At 41.2% G+C, this 20248-nt stretch overlaps 1 protein-coding gene across 1 annotated transcript; it reads left to right on the top strand.

Annotated features, from left to right (window-relative positions):
• Positions 1–759: 759 nt before the first annotated feature.
• Positions 760–13312, top strand: dll4 (delta-like 4 (Drosophila)). Its single transcript, XM_022203284.2, has 11 exons — positions 760–1233; positions 1368–1628; positions 1999–2056; positions 2677–2940; positions 6673–6733; positions 8859–8989; positions 9159–9328; positions 9417–9636; positions 10110–10839; positions 11087–11195; positions 12108–13312. The coding sequence occupies exons 1-11, from the start codon at positions 1180–1182 to the stop codon at positions 12111–12113; spliced, it is 2064 nt and encodes a 687-aa protein (XP_022058976.1). The 5' UTR covers positions 760–1179; the 3' UTR covers positions 12114–13312.
• The last annotated feature ends 6936 nt before the right edge of the window (positions 13313–20248 follow it).

Raw genomic sequence — 20248 nt, forward strand, 5'->3', positions numbered from 1 at the left:
CCACCAACAAGATGAAACACACCCAAAATAGCATGTTTGGAAAAAACGCCAGCTTGGATACGATCTGGGCCTGCGCATCCGTGCGTAAAAGGAAAGGCATTTTTACTGGTGTTGGGTTTATTTCTATGCGTAAAAATTGCATTTTGGGGATTAATTTTCTTGCTTTTAATTAAGATATTTACGCAGATGTATTATTTCCTTTTACGGGAATAAAAAGTAAAATGTAAAGAAAGTGAAATTCAGCATCATCTGGAATTAAAACACCTGGAAAGATTTGTTCCTTTAATCGCGTTTCTCTTCTCATTGTTTGTGCTTCTTCCCGGGGGAGACGCGCACACATAACCCCACGGACAGGACAGTGCGCGCAGCTCCACGCCGTACCAGAGGCTAATTAGGCGTGCAATTGAGTGGAACCAAGGGCAAAAAAGGGTGCACGGACTTGAGGCAGTAATTGAATTTCTGCTTTCTATTCTCGAAGTTTCGGCTCCCCTACATTGTCCTTTCTCACCGTGCGTAATGTGTGCATGTGCGTCCGGCATATTGTGCGCTAAAAATAAGTCAACAGATGTTTGGGGCTTGTTAATAATCGCCCAGTATCCACGGTGGTCAGTCATGTCAGTGCCAGTGGGTATTAAATCTGGATAATTGTTGTTGGGGTGGAAGGGAAGGGGGTTGAATATGTAAAGAGGGCGGTGCCAGGCGGCTGAGTGACAGTTTATGTAATGAGCAGCGCAGTGTGAGTCTATATATCTGGGAGGAGACACACCACGGTTCATTCACTAGTAATAAGACGAGTGATGAACATCCGTGGCGCACTGACGCACCGAGTTCAGCACCAAAACAAGCTCTGAGCCGCACACACTCAGCGGAGGGAACGTTGTGGAGTACAGTACCATGCGAGGAGGGGACGCCTGCTGACAGAGAGACGCACGGCTGTGGATATTGGTCTTCCCTCACCTTTTGGATAAACTTGGAGATTGGAAACCGCTTCCTTTGGACGTTTTTGACGCGCAGCAACAAGGAGCTACTGAGAACTCCCCTGGAGTGGAGGATTTATTTGTGTTTTAGAGATTTTTCTCTCTCTCTCCCTGCACCTTTTGTTTACCTCGGTGTAAATACTTCGGAATAAGAAGCTGCGTTGCTGACTGGTGACGCGGCTGCCCTGGAGAAACGAGAAGGATGGCAGCCTGGTTCACCTTTACCATCGCATTCAGCACCACGTTGATATCACAGGTAGGAGGGAGGATATCCATCTCCCCGGTGGTCCTGCGAAAACACTTGGAGATTGGAGATTTTCCCCCCCCCCAAACACAGAGTAAGATAAATGTAACGACGCTTTCTTAAATAATATTTCCTTCTCTTTTTAGGTTTTCGGATCCGGAGTTTTTGAGCTTGACCTCCACGAATTTAAAAATCACAAAGGTTTGCTGGCAAACGGGAACGCGTGCAAACCCAACTGCAGGACTTATTTTAGAATTTGCTTGAAGAACTATCAGGCTGTGGTCTCGCCAGGTGACTGCATCTTTGGAAGGACAATGACACCAGTGCTGGGGACAAACTCTTTCAGCGCCAAGGAGAGGGGCACTTTACCTAGACCCATTCAGATACCCTTCAACTTTGGCTGGCCGGTAAGGGCGTGGATCCACTTTTCTCTGTTTCTATCACATCCCCCGCCGCCTACTCTGTTGTTTTCAGTGGGGTACTGCTATGCATTTTGGGAGCGCACCGGTTATTGGTCAGCTCATCTAATCCATATCATTAGGTAATGCTGTGCAGGCAAACAGATTGGGCTGCTGCTACGTCGTTCCTGAAGGCCATGCAGTGATATTCTAACACCTATTTGTAATCTCAAAATTTAAATTCCTCCTTTTCTACGAGCAGCAGCCTATTAAATAGGCCAGAAACTTGCAAGATTTACTCAAAAAATTCAAATATTCTGTTTAAAATGCAGCCTAAAGTGCTGATTATATTAATTAACTGCATGTGTTTCCTCCTCAGGGGTCATTTTCATTAATTATTGAAGCCTGGCATTCACCTTATGGAAATCTACCTGTAGGTAAGTGCAATATTTTTAACCACAGGAGGGAGCTATGTCTGTACATTTAACACAGGACACAGGAGACTCTACAAAGCATATTTTAAAAAGGAAAAAAAATGTAAAATTTCAGGCTGTTAAAAGCAGCTCCTCATTTTCTATCTCCACCTCCTGCTAATTGTTCATAATTTCAGACAATTTTCACGCCTATTCATTCCTTTGTTATGAACTTCAGAACACCTTTTTCATTCTTATACCCAATACAATTGAACTTCCTCTGGTTTATTTTTGGCGTGGGAACGAGCTGTGGGCTTTGGTGAGAATACGCAGCAACTGCCAAAAACCCCTGACTACATCTTCCTGTATTTTACACCTTGCTCTGTTCCGCCCTTTGGAAGAGGGGACTGGGCCTGGGAATGTTTTTGCTGACGGAAAGAAAAGAGGAAATTTCAACCTGAGTTTATCTTTCATCTAAGCTGTATGGGATTTGATAAGGGATGCAGCTTGGTGCAGGGGAAGGCTTATTAAAGAGAAAGTGGATGACTTTTGAACCCATTTACGACGCACTTTTTGACCATAAAACCAGAATTATCTTTTGCATTAATCCTGACTTCCTCTTTTGTTCTTGTTCCTCCTTCCAGACACCAGCAACCCAGACTTTCTGATTGGCTTTTTCGCCATCCAGAGACAGATGGGCGTTGGGACAGACTGGTCTCAGGATACTCAGACCGGACAGCAGACAGAGCTGAGATACTCGTACAGGTTCATCTGCAACGAAAGCTACTACGGGGAAAGTTGCTCCAAAAAGTGCACGCCCAGGGACGACCGATTTGGCCACTACACCTGCACCAGAGATGGGCAGTTATCCTGCCTGCCCGGCTGGAAGGGGAAATACTGCGAAGAACGTAAGAAACCTGCATTTTCACACCTGGTTCGGTCACTTTCTGTCTGTTTAAAGTGTGATTTAGTGGAAAGTCTTGTCCTCAAACCAACTTTTTGTTCCCTGACGCACTGAGAAGTCTCCACTCTTGCACGAGGTTGTCTGTACATGAAGCTTTTTGCTGCTTTTACAAGTCAGACATCAGTTCTTATTAAGATGCAGGATGCTAAAGTTGCAGGATGTTGAGGGCTATAACTAGACTTGATGATATCTGGCAGGTCTGATCAGCAATTTTGGTGCCGAATGCATTTCTCAAAGCCTCACATAGTTTGTAATCATGTAATTCTGACGTGCAATTGGTTGTGGGTTTGGGGACAGACAGTTTAGCATGACAACAGGCACATTATACTCATGCAAACCCACTCGGCCAAACCGTGGACCCGCACTCGTGATGCTTTTGGACAGCTCTGAATGAGGCTGCGAGGAGGCCCGGTGCCATTTGGCGCCACAATACCAATAAGGGCCCCCTTTCACCAAAACAAATTAATCAAAGAGTAGATTGGAAGGAGGCACCACGAGAGTCGTAATAGTTACCATGTGCTGGATATGTGACCACACGGGTGACGGCGGATCTGTCATCCATGTCACTTGGCGGTGAAAGAGAAATTGGCATGTAGCTATTTTGACTGTGGCGCCAAATTCTAACCAGATGGGCTCACGTGTTGCAATTACAGACGCATCAATCGTCGGTGACTACAGAAAATATACATGAGAAAGATAGATTGAGCATCTTTCAGACACCATAATTTCCACTTTTCTCTCTCCGTCACACGCTCACATGCATACATGCAAACAAGCCCTGGGCAGGGGAGAGACTTTGGAAGGTTTGAAGGCAGAGATGGAGATTTCAGGAGAATGGCGGGGTGCAAACCCTCAAATATATGACAGAAGCAAAGGATTGATGTTGGAAAAATGGCTCTATACTCATTGTGCTTGAATGTAATGCTTTTCTTTACAAAATGAAGCAACAGTCACAATAAAGTGGTGTAAAAAAGGAAGAAATTGGTGCATCCATCCAAAAAATTAGGTGTCTGCACTGTAAAAAAAATCTGTTAAAACAAAGAAATTCATTAAAAAGACTATTAAATACTGTTGCATTAAAAAACAACTCTAAAAACTGTGAAAATAATAATAAATAAGTGTAAAATGTGGTATTTCAGAGGTTTTAAATAGAGTACATTTAATTTATGGTAACACATTGTAAATAAATGCATTATTATTAAAAAAATATAAAAGATAGATCTGTAATTTAACTAAACAGGACAATGTGGTAGCAAGGCTGTGAGGAAAAATACATTAAAAAAATGTTGCTGTGTTCAAAAACTGCAAAAAAAAGAATAAATGAATTATTTTTAAAAAGTTTGTTGGCATTATGTACAGTTTGGGACGTCTTAACTGATTGGAATCCAGCAAACAGTGTAATTTACTGTTCACATAAAAAAAAGATGCAAAAGAGGAAAAATGATGCAAAAAACAGCAGGATACGTAAAAAACTGCAAAAATAATGAAAAATATGTGCGAAATATTGATATTTTTAGCAGTTTTAAATACAGTAAACAGTGTGATTTTATGGTCACATGATGTAAAAAGAAGAATTGTGTAAACGTTTTGATTTTTGTGGACATTTTGTACAGTTCCGGCTGTTTCTTTTTTACAGTCAATGTGCAATCTCGTCCGATTATACTTGAGGGTGTTGGCAATTTGACAAAAGAGGTAAATTCTGTAAAATAACCGTAAATTGTTCAAATGAGTACAGTTAAAACTGCTCAGAACTTTATATGCCGGTTGTAGTAGCTCAGTTTAAATGTATAAAAGCTCTCCCTGAGAACTTTAGATCTGAATCTGAATCTGAGTCAGAATGAAGCTAATTATCTCTAACTAACAGGAACCTGAGGCTGCATGATGACGTCACACAGGTGTGAGTTCAGCTCAGAGAGATCAGGTGTTTTTGCTCGTTCGTGCTGCACTGCACCGCCCGCCGGTAACATAATCCGGTAGGAGGGACAGAGGGGGGTGCATGCGCGGGAGGCTGCACGCGCCAAGGTTAATCGCGGCATTATTATCCGCCACGCGCCACCAATGCCCCCCCCCCTCCTCATCTCCCCCTCCCTCCTCCATTGTTGGGCGCGCGGCGGTGGCAGCTGCAAACATGGCAGCGGTGGAAACAACAATAGAGGCAGAAAAGAGACAGAAGAGAGACATAAGAACAGACTGAACAGACAGAACAGCCTATAAGAGACAGAACAAACAGGACAGGCAGGCAGAACAGATAGAGCAGACAGAAGAGAGACAGCTGTCCGCGACACACAGCAGCATCTATTCTCATGTGTCCGCAGCCCACAGCGGGTCGACACACGGACAAACGGCAGGACAGCTGGACACGTTTAGATCCTCTGAAGGCTGCAGGAAAGTTGAGCCGCTCCGAGGCCTCATGTATATCAACAGAGAGGCTATTTCCAGACAAACGAGCCTCCGGTAGCCTTGGACATCCTCAAAATGTCTCATGCATGCAGCAGTTGTGCTTCAAACTAAGTGGGACACTAGAACTAAAAAAAAAACAAAAGAGCAGCAGAGCTATTGTGTGTGTGCACTGTAAAAAAAACTAGAATAAAATTTAAAAAATCAGTAGTAAAAGTACCTAAAAAATACTGTAGAGATCTGTGGAATACTGTGACATTCAAAAACTGTAAAAACTTTGAAAAATAACAGCAAATACCTGCAAAATAGTTAGATTTTTAGCTGCTTTAAATGCAGTATAAGCGTTGTTATGGTCACATGCTGTAGAAGAACAAATTTATCTGTAAACATATACATTTTTGATGTGGATATTATGCATCTACAGTTTTTGCCTCTTTTATTCCAGCCAACATGTACATGGCATTACTTACAGTGTCGGGCTGTTTTTTAGGGTTAACATGTAAATAAATGCTATTTTACAAAAGTAAAATCTGTAAAATAACTGTAAATTGTCTTGAAAACAACAGGTAGAAACTGTTTGTGTACAGTATAACCTTAGTTATTTGTGTATAGATTATATGGGTTTATATGGGTTATTTTAATGCTGAAGCTTCACCATAGCTAGTGAATGGTGTTGCATTACTGTCCTTTATTTTACCTTGATCTCAACCATCTCACAAATTATTTTGTGCCATAAAATGGTATTTGAAGAGCTTGAAAAGTGTAGAAATGACACGCAAAATGTACCAGAACAGGGATGATCAATTTTTAGTCAGTAAGAAATTCAGGGAAAAATAGCGGGGTTGTTTGACTCTGCATCACCATCTGCTCAGTTGGGGCTCTGTTACATGTGCTGCAGACAGTGTTTAAAGAGTGGAGCCGCTCTACTGGACAAACTTTGTCATGACACCTTTTCAAAATGACATCAAGAATCTTTTTCTGCAGAGAAACGTATTTATATCAGACAGTATCATATCAGGAGTCTATAGAAAAGTTAAATTAATGCACGAATGAATGAATATGGAGCACTTTACTATTTTACATGCATATTTATGTGCATAACAGTTGAGTAGTGTAATTGCAGTCAACCTGTGTCATTTTTGTTGATGCCTGCCATTGTTTGTGGTGGGACAGATGTCGCAGAATAACGTGCTGCTCTGCTGTGTTGGTGTTGATTAGAGAAGATCACCTGATGGACAAATCAGAGTTTCACATACTGTATGTTTGTCTTTTTTTGCAGCAATCTGTCTGGAGGGCTGCAGCGAGAGGAATGGAAACTGCTCCAGACCTGGAGAGTGTGTGTAAGTATTATTAATTATCAAGTGTTGAAAAATGTGCAGGAAGAAACGCAGAAAAAAAACAGTGAGTTAGACTGGTTGTGTTTCCCTAAACTTCAATTTCAGCATCCCAAACTCCTACAGATTCAGCTTTGCTTGCATCCATGATTCATGAAGAGCATCTGAAATTCACTAAATCAACAAATCACTCACCGACTTCCCTGCTTCCTCCTGTTACTGCTCTGTCTCATTCACTCACACTCTCACCCACTCGCTGTGAGAAATTTTATTTTCCCTCTCGATTTAGACACAAATCCATCATTCGCCCTGCTGAAACTGACCCACATTGAGGATAAACCCTTTAGATACCAAACACAGTGGAGCTGCTCCCATGTCTCTGCAAACTAAGCAAAAAAATGTTCCTTCTAGGTATAATATGCACCATTTCAGCATTAAAAACGCAAAAAAGCAACTACAGCAGAGATATATATGTCGACTTGTGTACTTACATTATCAATCTCAGAGAAATTGGTCATTTTATTACCATAACGGTGCATTTTGCAGCTGTTTTGCTAGAATGAAATGACTTTAATACATTACCTGAGTGAAATGGCCGCGAAAACAACAACTCCCATGATCCTTTGCTACTTCACAGCTTCATCAAACATCATCTTTTGCTTCAGGTTTGACTAAGACCAACAGAGATTACAGTGCAGGTTGCAGACGTTCATGAGAAACAAAGAAAATTGCAGTTAAACATCTTTAAAGCAATATTTTGCATTCGTTTTACTATATTATCCTGATTTATCTTTATTCTACATACCTTTGTGATCAGTTAGACCCCCAACACTGGCTTCCACTTATCCTATAGCTGCTGCATTTCTGTTTTCTGCAATGTAGACGATGATTATATCATAAGAATGTTGACTACATTTTAGAAGTGACTTTCAAAGACGCAGTAAGGTTGTGAAAAAACATAATTGCCAGTTTTATGCACGACTTTATATTACCATTGCAAGATTTATTGGCTTAAGTATCAGGTGAACTTTATCGCCAACACATCAAGGATGGTGCAATTCCAATATGAGGTGAGAAAAAGTTAAAAATACAGTTTCTGAAGGAGAATACAGTGAAGAAATACATAAATGACCAAGTAAATGCTGAGGGGAAAAAAAAGAGGAAAAACAGTAGACACAACAAGAGCCAACTCTTCTCATAATCAATTAGTCATTTGAGTATTTTTTTAAAAGAAAAAAGTTTAAATTGGCAGATTCCAGCATGTTAATGTGAATATTTTCTGGTTTTCTTTCCTCCTGTGAGACCGTAAACTGGATATCTTTGGGTTGTGGTCAAAACAATTGTCATCTTGGGTTTTGCAAAACAACGATCACCATTTTTCACAGTTTTCTGGCTTATTTTACTGACCCAACAAATAATCCCTTAATCTATAGAATAACAAACAACAATTAAAATAATTGTTCCTCCCACTGTACAGGAGCTATTAATCCTGTGTTGCATTATCCATCACTGACTTAAATTAATAGGCAGTTAATCCATAACAGAGATTTCTGCTGTTAAACACAGATGAAAATTAAGAAATTAATCAGGTTTAGTCAACCAAATCAATCAATCAAATTTTATTTATAAAGCGCTTTCCAGCAGTCAAAAGGAGCACAAAGCGCTTAACAGAATACAATAAATAAATACAAGCATTTTAAGAAACACACAGTTCTAAAAGGAGCTAAGCGTCAAACACTACACAGAACAAGTGCGTTTTCAGACGACATTTAAAACCATTTAGTTCAGAAATGGACTGTAAGTGCGATGGAAGAGAGTTGCAGAGCTTAGGGCCAAGAACGGCAAAAGAGCGGTCACCAAACATTCTATATCTTGCCCTTGGGACAACCAAGGAGGTGTGGCTAGACGAGCGTAGAGTCCTGGCAGGTTGGTAAATTGCCAACAGCTCTGAGATGTAGGCGGGGGCACGCCCGTTTATGGTCATAAACACGAACAACAGGACCTTGTAGTGGACTCTAAAGTGTACCGGAAGCCAGTGGAGCGCTTAGGTGCCTGGTTCAGTTGTGTTGTTATATTCTGCATTCGGGGGGAGAAAGTGAATATTTAAGGAACATATTTTGTTATTTTTCAGCTGCAGAGACGGTTGGCAGGGCACCTTCTGCGATGAATGCAGGAAGTACCCGGCCTGTAAGCACGGTACCTGCCAGCTGCCGTGGCAGTGCAACTGCCAGGAGGGCTGGGGAGGCCTATTATGTGACCAAGGTACGCCACACAACTTGCTGTTCCTTTTTAGAACATCCTCTCGTATTACTGGCACACTGTTTTCATTTGAATTAACTTGAAAGCATTAGTAAATTAGTTTTCCTTTGAAGTTTTTTTTTCCGGTGCACCTCCGGGCAGAAAGTGACTCTCCTCTGTTTTCCCCCCACAGACCTGAACTTCTGCACCCACCACCATCCCTGCGTCAATGGCGCCACCTGCATGAACACGGGCCAGGGGAGCTACACTTGCACCTGCCTGCCGGGTTTCACGGGCGTCAACTGCGAGCTCGAGATGCAGGAGTGCGACAGCAACCCCTGCAGGAACGGAGGCATCTGCACAGTAAGTTTGACTCCGATACCTGTTGATTTCTTTCCGTTTTCTCTTTTTTTGTGATTTGCTGACTCATTTTTGTGCTTTTTGCTTCAAGAACCTGGAGAGCGGTTACATGTGCACGTGTCCTCAAGGCTTCGAGGGCTCCCACTGCGAGCACAGCCTGCTGACCTGTGCCGACTCGCCCTGCTTCCACAGCGGCAAATGCCGGGAGAAGGACAATGGCCGCAGCTACATGTGCGAGTGTCCCCGCGGCTACACCGGACTCAACTGTGAGAAGAGAGTGGACAAGTGCACGTCGCTTCCCTGTGCTAATGGTAGCGTCTTCCTCCCCTCTTTGCCCCCCCGCTCACTGAACTTCCCCTCGCTCTGTCTCCCCCCCACCTCAAAATTCCTGCAACTGGAAGCTGAGTGGAACAACAGGAATTGGTGGGAACTTGGTGTCTATTGTCCTCCGTGTAAACACTGGGCAGCTCAGAGCAGCAGCCTGTAAATGTCACCACAGCTCGCTGCGGTTGTTGATGAAAGGGGACAAATATCCAGTGCAGTTCAATTTCTGTCTTCGTGTAAACACGGAGCGTTCTGGGATTGTTCTATGCTGGGAGAACAATGCTGCGGTCGCACTGCGGATTTCATGGCGATGTGTGAACCGAAAGGGCCCCGTGGGAGGGTTTAAGGGGATCGGGTTGCATCTGATTTTGAAATGCCTTGATGTCGAAATGTTTCTCATTCTGGATTCTTTCGAAATCCACATTTGTTGACGCTCATTGTCCTCCTCCTCTCCTCATAGGTGGTCTGTGTTTGATCCATGGCGGCATGCGCGTGTGCAGCTGTCGTGCAGGATTTACCGGCCAGCGCTGCGAAATCAACATCAACGAATGCGCCGGTAACCCCTGCCTGAACGGAGGCACCTGCCAAGACCGGATCAACGACTACACCTGCACCTGTCCTGCAGGATACGGCGGGCGAAACTGCGACAGAATCCTGGACGAGTGCTCCCTCCGGCCCTGCCTCAACGGGGGTGTCTGCACTGGAGGCGGCGGTCCGGGGAAGCCGCCCGCCACCTGCATCTGCCCCCCTGGCTTCACCGGACCTCGATGCGACTTCTTTGAAACCGTCACCACGGCTGAGAGCACCGACAGTCAGGACGGCTTCCAGTGGGCGGCGGTGTCGCTGGCGGTGGGGCTGGTGGCGCTGCTGGTGCTGCTGTGCATGGTGGGCTTGGCGCTGAGGCACATCCACCGGCAGGCCCAGAGGCAGCGCGGCGAAACAGAGACTATGAACAACTTGTCCAACGTTCAGAGGGACAACCTGATCCCGGCGTCGCAGCTGAAAAACACCAACCAGAAAATCAGCCTGGAGGTGGACTGCGACTCTGAGAAATCAAACTTTATCCATAAAAACTATCATTTGGACTCTTACAACTCCAAAGAGTTCAAGGATGAAAAGTCGCAAGAGGATAAAAGTCTTATTTATGACAAGTGTTTAGAAGATAAAATGCCCTTGAGTAGAATGTACAGGTGAGATCAACCAAATATTTCACTACTACAAGAAAATGTCTCTTAGAATTCTTTGTATTTCTACAAAAATGCATGTTTGAAGCCTACAGTTGCTATTTACATACTTGGAAACCTACATTGTTCCTCATTTCCAGAGCTTATGTGTATTAACCCGTTGCTGCCTCACTGCATGTCCAATCTCCTGAAGCACTGCTCTGCCATGTGCTTCTAGTTTGCATTAACACAAGGTGTGATTTGTGCTTTGCAGTGAAAAGCCAGAGTGTAGGATATCTACGATATGTTCCTCGAGAGACTCCATGTACCAGTCGGTATTTGTTATAGCAGAGGAGAGGAGGGAGTGCGTCATAGCGACTGAGGTAAGCCAAAAAAAAAAAAAATCACATCTTGATCAGCATTTCCCTAAATCCTCCATTTGAAATGCATTAGCTGGTCCCCAGTGTGCCATCCCTCATTAGAGCAACAGCGTTTATGACAGGAGATGATGCCATCTGTAGAGGGCCCATTCATGTGCATTATTGGTTTTCTGTAAATTATCCTGGCTGTTCTTTATCTTGGCCATATGATGACCTGAGCTTATAATGATTCCTCACACATGTTTGGCTCTGCTCGGTCTCAAAGGTGCAATGTTTTACCGCTTTGTGGAAGTTTTCAGATGTTTATTTCCAAGTTAAATATAATGGGAAAGCATGTGAGCTGTAACAGCTCAAACAGCTAAGGTGGAAACACTTAAGAGACTTTTTTACCCCCTCTTACTTTTGGATTATTTTGCAGTTTTACTTCATTTAAACCTCTTTCCAGTTGTTGGGATGTTGATTTAACCCGTAAGAACTCATCTTGGTGTATTAAACTTGCATATTTAGAAGTATTTTTCCCACAAAAACAATTTCTTATTGCATAAAATAGCTCTATTTCCGCCCACTCCTCTATCCCTCGCTGCAGCTCTGCGCACTGGCTCACAGAAGTAATTTAGCTGCACACATTCAAACCAGAAACCAATACTGCAAAATAATAATGATACAGGAAGTGCTGTCCTGCAGATGCCTGGTTCTTTAGGTTCGTTACATATAAAACCCTGAAAATCTGAATCTGTGTTTTGTTATTGTTGCACTGCAGCTTCAAGATAGAAATCTACAGCCATGAGTGCCGATTTTGTTCACGATTTGTCTTCTAGCTTATAAAAAAAAACCACCATATGGACATGTTAACAAGGTAAAAAGACTGGATTCTTGCTGTGTTTTTACTAAATTCTTCCTGTTTTTGTCCCCAAGGTATAAACTGTGAGGGGTCAGAAGGCAGGGGAACGAGGAAAAAAAGGACACAATCGAGGCAGAATCTAATATTCTGGATTGTTTACAAATGCTGAGAAGAGACTGGAGATCGTTTTTGATGTTCACTGCTGCTCTGGAACACTTGAGAACTGGAGAGGGCAGGAAACCTACTGCCCTACAGACATTAAAAACAGAACAGAAACTTTATGTTGACCAAGTGTTTGTATGCAAAACCTGTACAGTGAAGGACCTCTCTCAGTTGTGACAATGGACAAACAGACTGACGACACAAGGTGTGAAGAGACTGAAATATTAATTTATAATCTGGGCCATCCTGGACAGTGGAAGGAGATGAAGGCGGATCTTTGCCCCTTGTATCTGACCCGGCCTTGTGCGATAATCATGACTCTGACAGCCAACCAATCAGTAAAAATAAAAAGGTGCCTAAGATTTGAACCCCTCCAAATCTCCCCTAACCCACACTCACTCCTGCCAGCTTCGCCTGCTATGCAAGACTCAGGGTCGAGATGAGTGAACTCACCCGCTGTCACAATCCAACCTCACCAACGCTGAGAGTTATGAATGTCTGAAACCAATCTTCAGCCGTCAATCACGTGGAAGCGACCGGTTGTGGACTCGTCGATGCAAAGGGTGGAGATTGTATGCAGCCCAAATTCACTAGAAGCCTTAAACGAAAAAAAAGAAAAGGAGAAGAAAGAGGGGGTTTGAAATTTGTGCCCTTGTCTGTTCTTGGATCATTTGCACTACGAAAACAAAAAAGGAAAAAATTTTAATCAACAGGGATATGAGGAGGAAAACCACAGGAGCGCAACAGTCAGTGCAGTGCCAGCAAGATCCAAGAGAAAGGAAGCAAAGTGGAGGAAAAAATAAGTGTTTTTTTATGCAACCCAACTGAGAAACACAAAGAGACTCGAAACAAGGAGAAAAGACTGTCACACCACTGCCTGCCTATAATAAATTTCAAAAAAGTACAGAACCAATAATGTAATTTTTTTAAATGATTATTTCCAGAGTTTAATTTAAATATGACACACTGCTCTTTATATGTTTTTATAATATTATTTTGTATATAATGCATATTTATAAGGACCAAACTTCTGAGGAATAAAACTTCATTGAAAACTGTTTGTCAGTAAATGGAAGAAATGATTATTTTTGTGGTAAATAATGACTACAAATGATGATTATATGCGTCTTGTATTTATTCGTAATTCAGTGGGATGTTTTTGAATTTTTACATCTGCAGCAGATTTTCTGAAAATGAAATTCAGTCGTTTCCCAAAACCAAAGATGACAAATGTTTTGTCCACAGCCCAAAGATATTCAGTTTACTGCAGAAACCAAAAGATATTCACATTAAGAAGCTGCAGTTAAAGAATTTAGACTTTTTTCTTCAAAATTACTAAAAACTGAAGAACACATTATTAGAAAATAGCTGGCAATTAATTTAACACCCCAAAGAACCAACATGATGCCATTTACCAAAGCCAGAAACTGTAAAAACAGGAAAAAAATTGTCACCTGATGTGCAATTCCATCAAGAAAATTAACCAAATCTAAGCATAATCATGATATTTTATCAGAATTACTCTATTCTACATGACATGCATTCCTTTTAAATTCCAAAAATAAAGCATTTGCTCCAGACAAATTCTGTAAAAAACTAAAAAATTATTGACTTATTTGCCTAACTGAAAAGCTCTTTCTCATTCAGTTGTGATCAACAGTAGCATGACAACAATTCAGAATTTTCAACTGAACTGCAGGCAGTGTTCACGCAGAGCAGAGAGGAGACAAGTATGGAAAAAATAGCAGTTAAATGTGAGACCACTCTTTTTTCTTTTTTACAGTATTAGTAATGACAGTGGGCTCATGGAAAAATGTTGCTCAAGTTGATTTATATTTACTTATAACTGAATGGGATGTTGTTGGCATTGTAACATCCAAAGGAGTATTTTTCATGAAATTTAGTCGTTTCCCAGAAGCCCAAGATGACAAATGTTTTGTCCACAACCCGAAGATACTCAGTTTACTGAAGAAACAAAAAATATTCACATTAAAAGCTGCAATTTTAGAATTTAGACTTTTTCCTTCTTAAAAATTATTGAAACTGATCAACTGATTATCAAAAAGTGCAGCGATTAATTTATTCCTCTGAAGAACCAAAATGATACCACTTATCAGATTCAAAAACTGTAAAAACACAAAAAATTGTCAGATTTTCAACATTCTGATGGCTCAAGAATTAATAATGTGTGATTGTGCAGCTTCATCAGAGAAATTAACTAAATCTGAGCATAAATCATGACTTCATCAAAATCATTTAATCCTATATGCTTTTTGTTTTTAAAAATAATCACCAAAAAACAAAGCATTTGCTCTCACCATCCATCCATCCGATCATCCATCCATCCATTATCTATACACCACTTAATCCTCAATAGGGTCACGGGGGGTTGGAGTCTATCCCAGCAGACTTAGGGTGAAGGTAGGAGACACCCTGAAAATGTCGCCTATGTATCACAGAGCTACATATAGAAACAAACAATTACTCAAACCAACACTAGAAAAGTAAGAATTTCTCACTTTTCTGAATAGCTGAAAGGCTGTTTCTCATTCAGCTCTGACCATCAGTGACTTGATAAAAAACAGTTTTCAGCTGAACTGCAGGCAGTGTTCACACAGGAGATAAGTAAGGAAACAAAACTGGAAGGAGCAAAACATCAGCCATGTTTTTACTGTATTAGTCACAGCTGCAGGTCCTTGGAAAAATGTTGCATGTTGACTTGTATTTACTCCTAACTGAATGGGGTGTTGATGACATTTCTACATCCACAGCAGGCTTTCTCAAACCACAAGCAGGCTTTCTGAATATGAAACCCAGCTTCAAACGGTGCGTAATGTTTGTGGACGTAAAGCTGCAGCATCACGACCTCGAGTAATTCCTGGAAACGCTGTTGGCTGCAGCCCCGCTCGCCCGCCCCTCATTCTCTCCTCTCCGGCGGCCCTAAATTGGCTTGAAATTCAAATCCGTTTCCAGGGATACCACCCCCTCAAGCTGGAAATGGTGAAACAAAGCCAGGCGCGGGGCAAAGGGGAACGCCCCCTCAGCCTCCCACCACCCTCACCACCACCACCAGCCCCTCATAATGCTCCCATCACGCAGCCAGCCAAACAGATGCCGTGGGGGAGCGAATCTGCGGTGCCATAAAAACAGCAGCATATGCCAGGCCTCTCGCCCCGTGTGCATGACCCACAGGCCTCCTCCCATAAAATAAAATACACTCAACACTCATCAGGCTCCCCAACTGCCTGCGTTTCCCCCCTTTTTTTTCAAGGTTAAGAGCAATATTTCAATGCTCGGTTCTGTACCACCCACTCCTGCAGACAAAGCTGCACAGAAGAACCTGGCACCCGTCAGCAGAGGGGAGGGCCAAACCAGATGGGAGCCAGTGGATCCATGAGGAAAAATAAAAAAGATCTCTTTACATGTCACAGCAGCCTGATCAATCTTGCTGCCCCGGGGCTAAAGCTGCAGCTAACGATTGGTTGTTTGGTCTCTAAAAGGCAAGAAAATGGTGAAAAATGTTGGTCAGTTTTTCCCAAAACCAAAAGATGACAAATGTTTTGCCCACAATCCAAAGATATTCACTTTACTGACATGGAGGAGGAAAGAAACCAGAAAATATTAACATTTAAGAAGCTGCAAGAAGAGAGTTTAGACTGTTTTTCCAATAAAAAAAATAAAATAAAATTGATTATCAAAATAGCTGGTGATTCATTAAACACTCTGAAGCACCAAAATGACACCATTTATCAAAGCCATGAGCTGTAAAAAACTGAAAAAGTGTCAGATTTCCAACTTTCATAATGTGTGAGGTGCAGTTCAATCAGGAAAACTAACCAAATCTGAGCTCAAAGTCACGATATTTCATCAAAATCACCTTATTTTAAAATTTAAAAACGCCAAATTAAGTATTTTCTGTAATCAGATTCTGCAGAAATAATAATAAAAAAATCACTCCTTGGCACAACTGAAAAGCCAGGAGTCACTGAGCTGTGACCAACAGTCTGATAAGAACTGTGAGAGTTTTCGGCTGAACTGCAGGCAGTGTTTCCACAAAGCAAAGAGAAGACGAGTAAGGAAACTAAAGCATGGAAAATATGGAAATGAAAATATAATTGGTAAAACACTCAGATTATACTGTGCCCCCATTTCCTGTAGCATCTGTGGGTACTTAGAAACATTTGGTCCATGCTGATTCAGATTTTTTTCAATTTTTGTGTCAATGAATGAATTGAGTAATCAAAGAAATTGAACTCTCTTTTTTTCCATTTGTTTATGATTTAAGGCATCATAACTGTGGCATACTGCTCATAAAGATATTCATGAGTTCTTTCTGCTTCTAGTCACGGTTGTTCTGTTTTCAAAGAGGTGCAGGACTTTATATTGTTGTGAAAACTGTTGTAGTGAGACCACAGTGAGGAAAAATGTGACAGCAGCAAAAAAACACCCAGAATCCGATCCGCTTGAAGCGCTAAATTTCTTTTTGCCTTTTGGAAATTGATACAAGAGACAATGCCCATGGATCGAATTTCTTTCTTGTCTTGGCAGCGAGTCATCCACATTATCAAACCGTCTCCTGCCTCCAATTAACAGCAATCCTGCAACAGTCAACACCCCCTAATCAGCAGCAATCAACACCCGGCAGAGAATCTGGATGGTTTGTTCCTTCACACACATCCTGTCAGCAGCCTGTTGACCTGGGCATCCTCATCCATGTGTGTGCATTAAAAAAAAACAACAAAAAAAGTTTGGAAGAGGCAGCTTCCGGTCCTTCTCAGGGAAAACACACGTTATCGCAATGATTGATCGTCCAGCTAAAGCCCCCTCATGCTTTCGCTGCGTTACCTGACCCAGCCTGGTTTCTTCCCACCGTCACACCTATGAGCCGACACACACCCTCATTCACACCGACTCTCACAAGCCTCTGCTCTCTGGCCTCTGGGTGTCCATAACACAGCCAGGCATTTTCATTGTGTTATAATCACAGCATCCTGTTTGTGACTCAGTGACATCAGGTCCTGTTTCCTCCCTGATTAAAAAATGCAGAACACACCGACTGCTTTTCTCACGCATTGCCTCCTCGGTTTCTGCACTTAAAGATGACTCTGGGTTTTCAGGAAACAACCTCAAAACAAGCAGGACAGACACACTAATCAGCATTATTTACCCCGAAGTGAGGAAAAGGAAAAAAATTCATGAACCGAAGTCAAACAAAGCAGATTTTAAATTGCAATCTGTTTTTTTCTGCAAGTGAGGAATGTGGAAGTTCCTCAGTCACAATAAGGAGTCTAAAGCTGCTATTTAGCGCTGGTTTCCTTACATAGCTGCAATCATAGGTGTACTTTTTGGGGGGGATTCAGGGCATAAGTTCCCTTTAAGACCCAGAACTGCAAATTTGTCAACCTCAGTAACAACATGCATATGAATAAAATATTTTCCTTTACATAAATAAAGACATTGATGCAGAAAATGAAATATTTGATGCTCAAAGGATATCCCGACCTCTGAAATCTGTGCTAATGATTCGATGAGCTCATGTTTTTATGCATAAATGCTGCTTAACGTGTCCTAGCAATGAAATCTGGGACTGAAGCTGCAACTTGCAGTCCATTTGTTACTTATATTTACAGGATGCAGAAAACGCTCAAATAAGTGCATAAAGTCACCAATATTCAAGAAATTAAGGATTGGAAGCTCAAAATTCTCTGAGAAAGGACCTCTAGACCCCTGAAATATACATTAATGGTTGTGGAAGCTCAGTTTTAAAGCACAAACGCTACTTAATGTGTCCCAGTAATGAAATTAGGTCTGCAGCTGCAGCTGCAGCTTTTGGTCACTTTATTCAATTATTATTATTATTATTTTAATAAATAAAGACAGGGAAGCAGAAAAGGCAAAAATAAGAGCAGAGAAAGTCACGGAAATCCAGAAAATTTAGTGTTTGAAGCTAGAAATTGCCTGAGAGAGGACATCTAGAACCCTGAAATCTACAATATTGGTTGTGGAAGCTCAATTTTAATGCATAGATGCTACTTAATGTGTCCCAGCAATGGAAACTGGGACAACAGCTGCAACTTTTGCTCACTTTTATAATGGATGTAAAGTATTTGGCTTTCAAAATAAGTGACTAATGCTTTTTGAATGTATATAAGTAGATATAGCATTGCTTTTCCATCTCCAGTGCACTCTAAAATTAAATATTTGGGCTCAAAAAACAAACAAAATAACATTTTTGAGTTGTGGCAACCTTTAATGAAATTATGTTTAACCAACAAACCAAATTAAGTTGGTGGAATTTGCTTTTACTTTGCAAAGAAAGGTGTTTTAATTTCCACTTGCTTAATTACTAGTAGCATAAAAACATGTTATTACTCTTAAAAATTTAATTGTTCCAAGTTTCACTTTATTTATTTGGAATTTTGTAACCGTTTGGTACTACTTAATAAATGTATGTACACAAGTTTTTAAGTTGGCAAACGTAAATAAAAGAAAAATAATAATTAAGTTGCTCCAGTGATAAGTATGTACAGGAGTGGACTTTGAATGTGAGTTAAGTCAATGTCATTAAGTTACCTCAACTTAAGTGTAGTTTGATATCAGCTGATGTAGAAATTTGAGTTTAAATTACACAAAATGTTAAGTTGATGTAATTACCTACGTTATTATGTTGCTACAACCCATCAAAATAATGTTTGCAACCTAAAACATTTATCTTAATCAGTAAATTTAAATTTTTACCTTCTAGACATGCATCTAATTAAGTCATGTAGCCTTGTCCTGTCCTTCACTCATAGTTGTCTCATTAATTAACACTAGGTGTCAGTAATAAACCCACACACCTGCCAAAACAAAGCATTAAACAGGCCTATTTTCATTTGTAATTCATTGAATAACCCACAACTCAGTACCTAAAGTACCTCAGTATCATAATCTCAGATACATATTTAGCTAAAACAAACTTGTTTAGCCTCGCTGGTGCTTTCCTGTTCTGGAGAATCTTACTTTACTTTTAGATCATGCTGACCCGTCCCACTAACCTACCATTCAGCTCCTGACCCACAAGTGCATGTTTACATCGTGTTCAAAAACACAAGCAGCCAAAGTTTCTGCTGCAGGAGGGATGTAAGCCAAGACTGTGTTTGTCTGCACAAACATAAACTCCTGATACCACAAAAAAACAGGCCACAACAGGCGAATGTCACACAAGTTGCAAGATAAGTTTAGTCTGGGGCTCGGTGATGATGATCCGCGAAAAATAAATGAATGTTTACTGAGGTCAAAACAACGAAGCAGCGGGTGTCAGTGAAGTCAAACATACTGCAGCAGTGGGTGCACATGTAAAGTCTGTATACGACACAGGGTCTCTCAAAGGCCTGGATTATTATCAGAATTATTCACATGGAGCCTTTAAAAACTGAGTTGAAGTGCTTTAACATATAAATCAAAGGAAGGATTTCTCAAAAGGCAGAAAGTTAGGCTAAAAACAACAAGGAAAATTTTACATAAAGTTTAAACAAGGCAATAAAAAAATGCAAAAATGTTAAATATCAATATGAGTAAAAGCATAAAAGTAAAGAATGTGCGTTGCTTTAGATGTATGAAGAGCTGCTACAGTTGTCCGTCCTCTTATCAAGACAGATAATGCCACCTATTTATAGATAATCTATTTATTGAGCACAGATGAGCCTCTGCTCACATTTACCAAGTGTGGTGGGCGTTTTTACACATTTGATCACGTCTTTCTGACCAGCTCTTTGCATTATTGTGTCTACATTGTGGTCAAAGTTTTGGTAGTTTTGACTGAGTTCACCTTTCTTCTCACGAGTGTTTAACTTCTTAGAAACCTGTCCTGAAGCAGTGTCTTTTATGTTGCTGAATTTGGCTGCAGAAGTTGAATGTTTGCTTTTTCCAGTGTACATAAAGAAACTTGTTTAAGGATTAATCACACAGGAATTAATTTCCTTATTACAACATGCTGATATAATATGACCTGTCACAGTGACCCAAATTCAATTTTAACAGAGAGCGTGAATTTGAAAGTAAAACTACCTGC

Source organism: Acanthochromis polyacanthus, chromosome 16 (assembly GCF_021347895.1).
Source record: "Acanthochromis polyacanthus isolate Apoly-LR-REF ecotype Palm Island chromosome 16, KAUST_Apoly_ChrSc, whole genome shotgun sequence".
NCBI lineage: Eukaryota > Metazoa > Chordata > Actinopteri > Pomacentridae > Acanthochromis > Acanthochromis polyacanthus.

Bases quoted from the DNA above. Each gene is read 5' to 3' on its own strand.
- dll4 (XM_022203284.2), top strand. From the start codon at position 1,180: ATGGCAGCCTGGTTCACCTTTACCATCGCATTCAGCACCACGTTGATA. The intron at 6,734-8,858 runs GTAAGTATTATT...GTTATTTTTCAG, and splicing joins TCCAGACCTGGAGAGTGTGT to CTGCAGAGACGGTTGGCAGG. The intron at 10,840-11,086 runs GTGAGATCAACC...TGTGCTTTGCAG, and splicing joins CCCTTGAGTAGAATGTACAG to TGAAAAGCCAGAGTGTAGGA.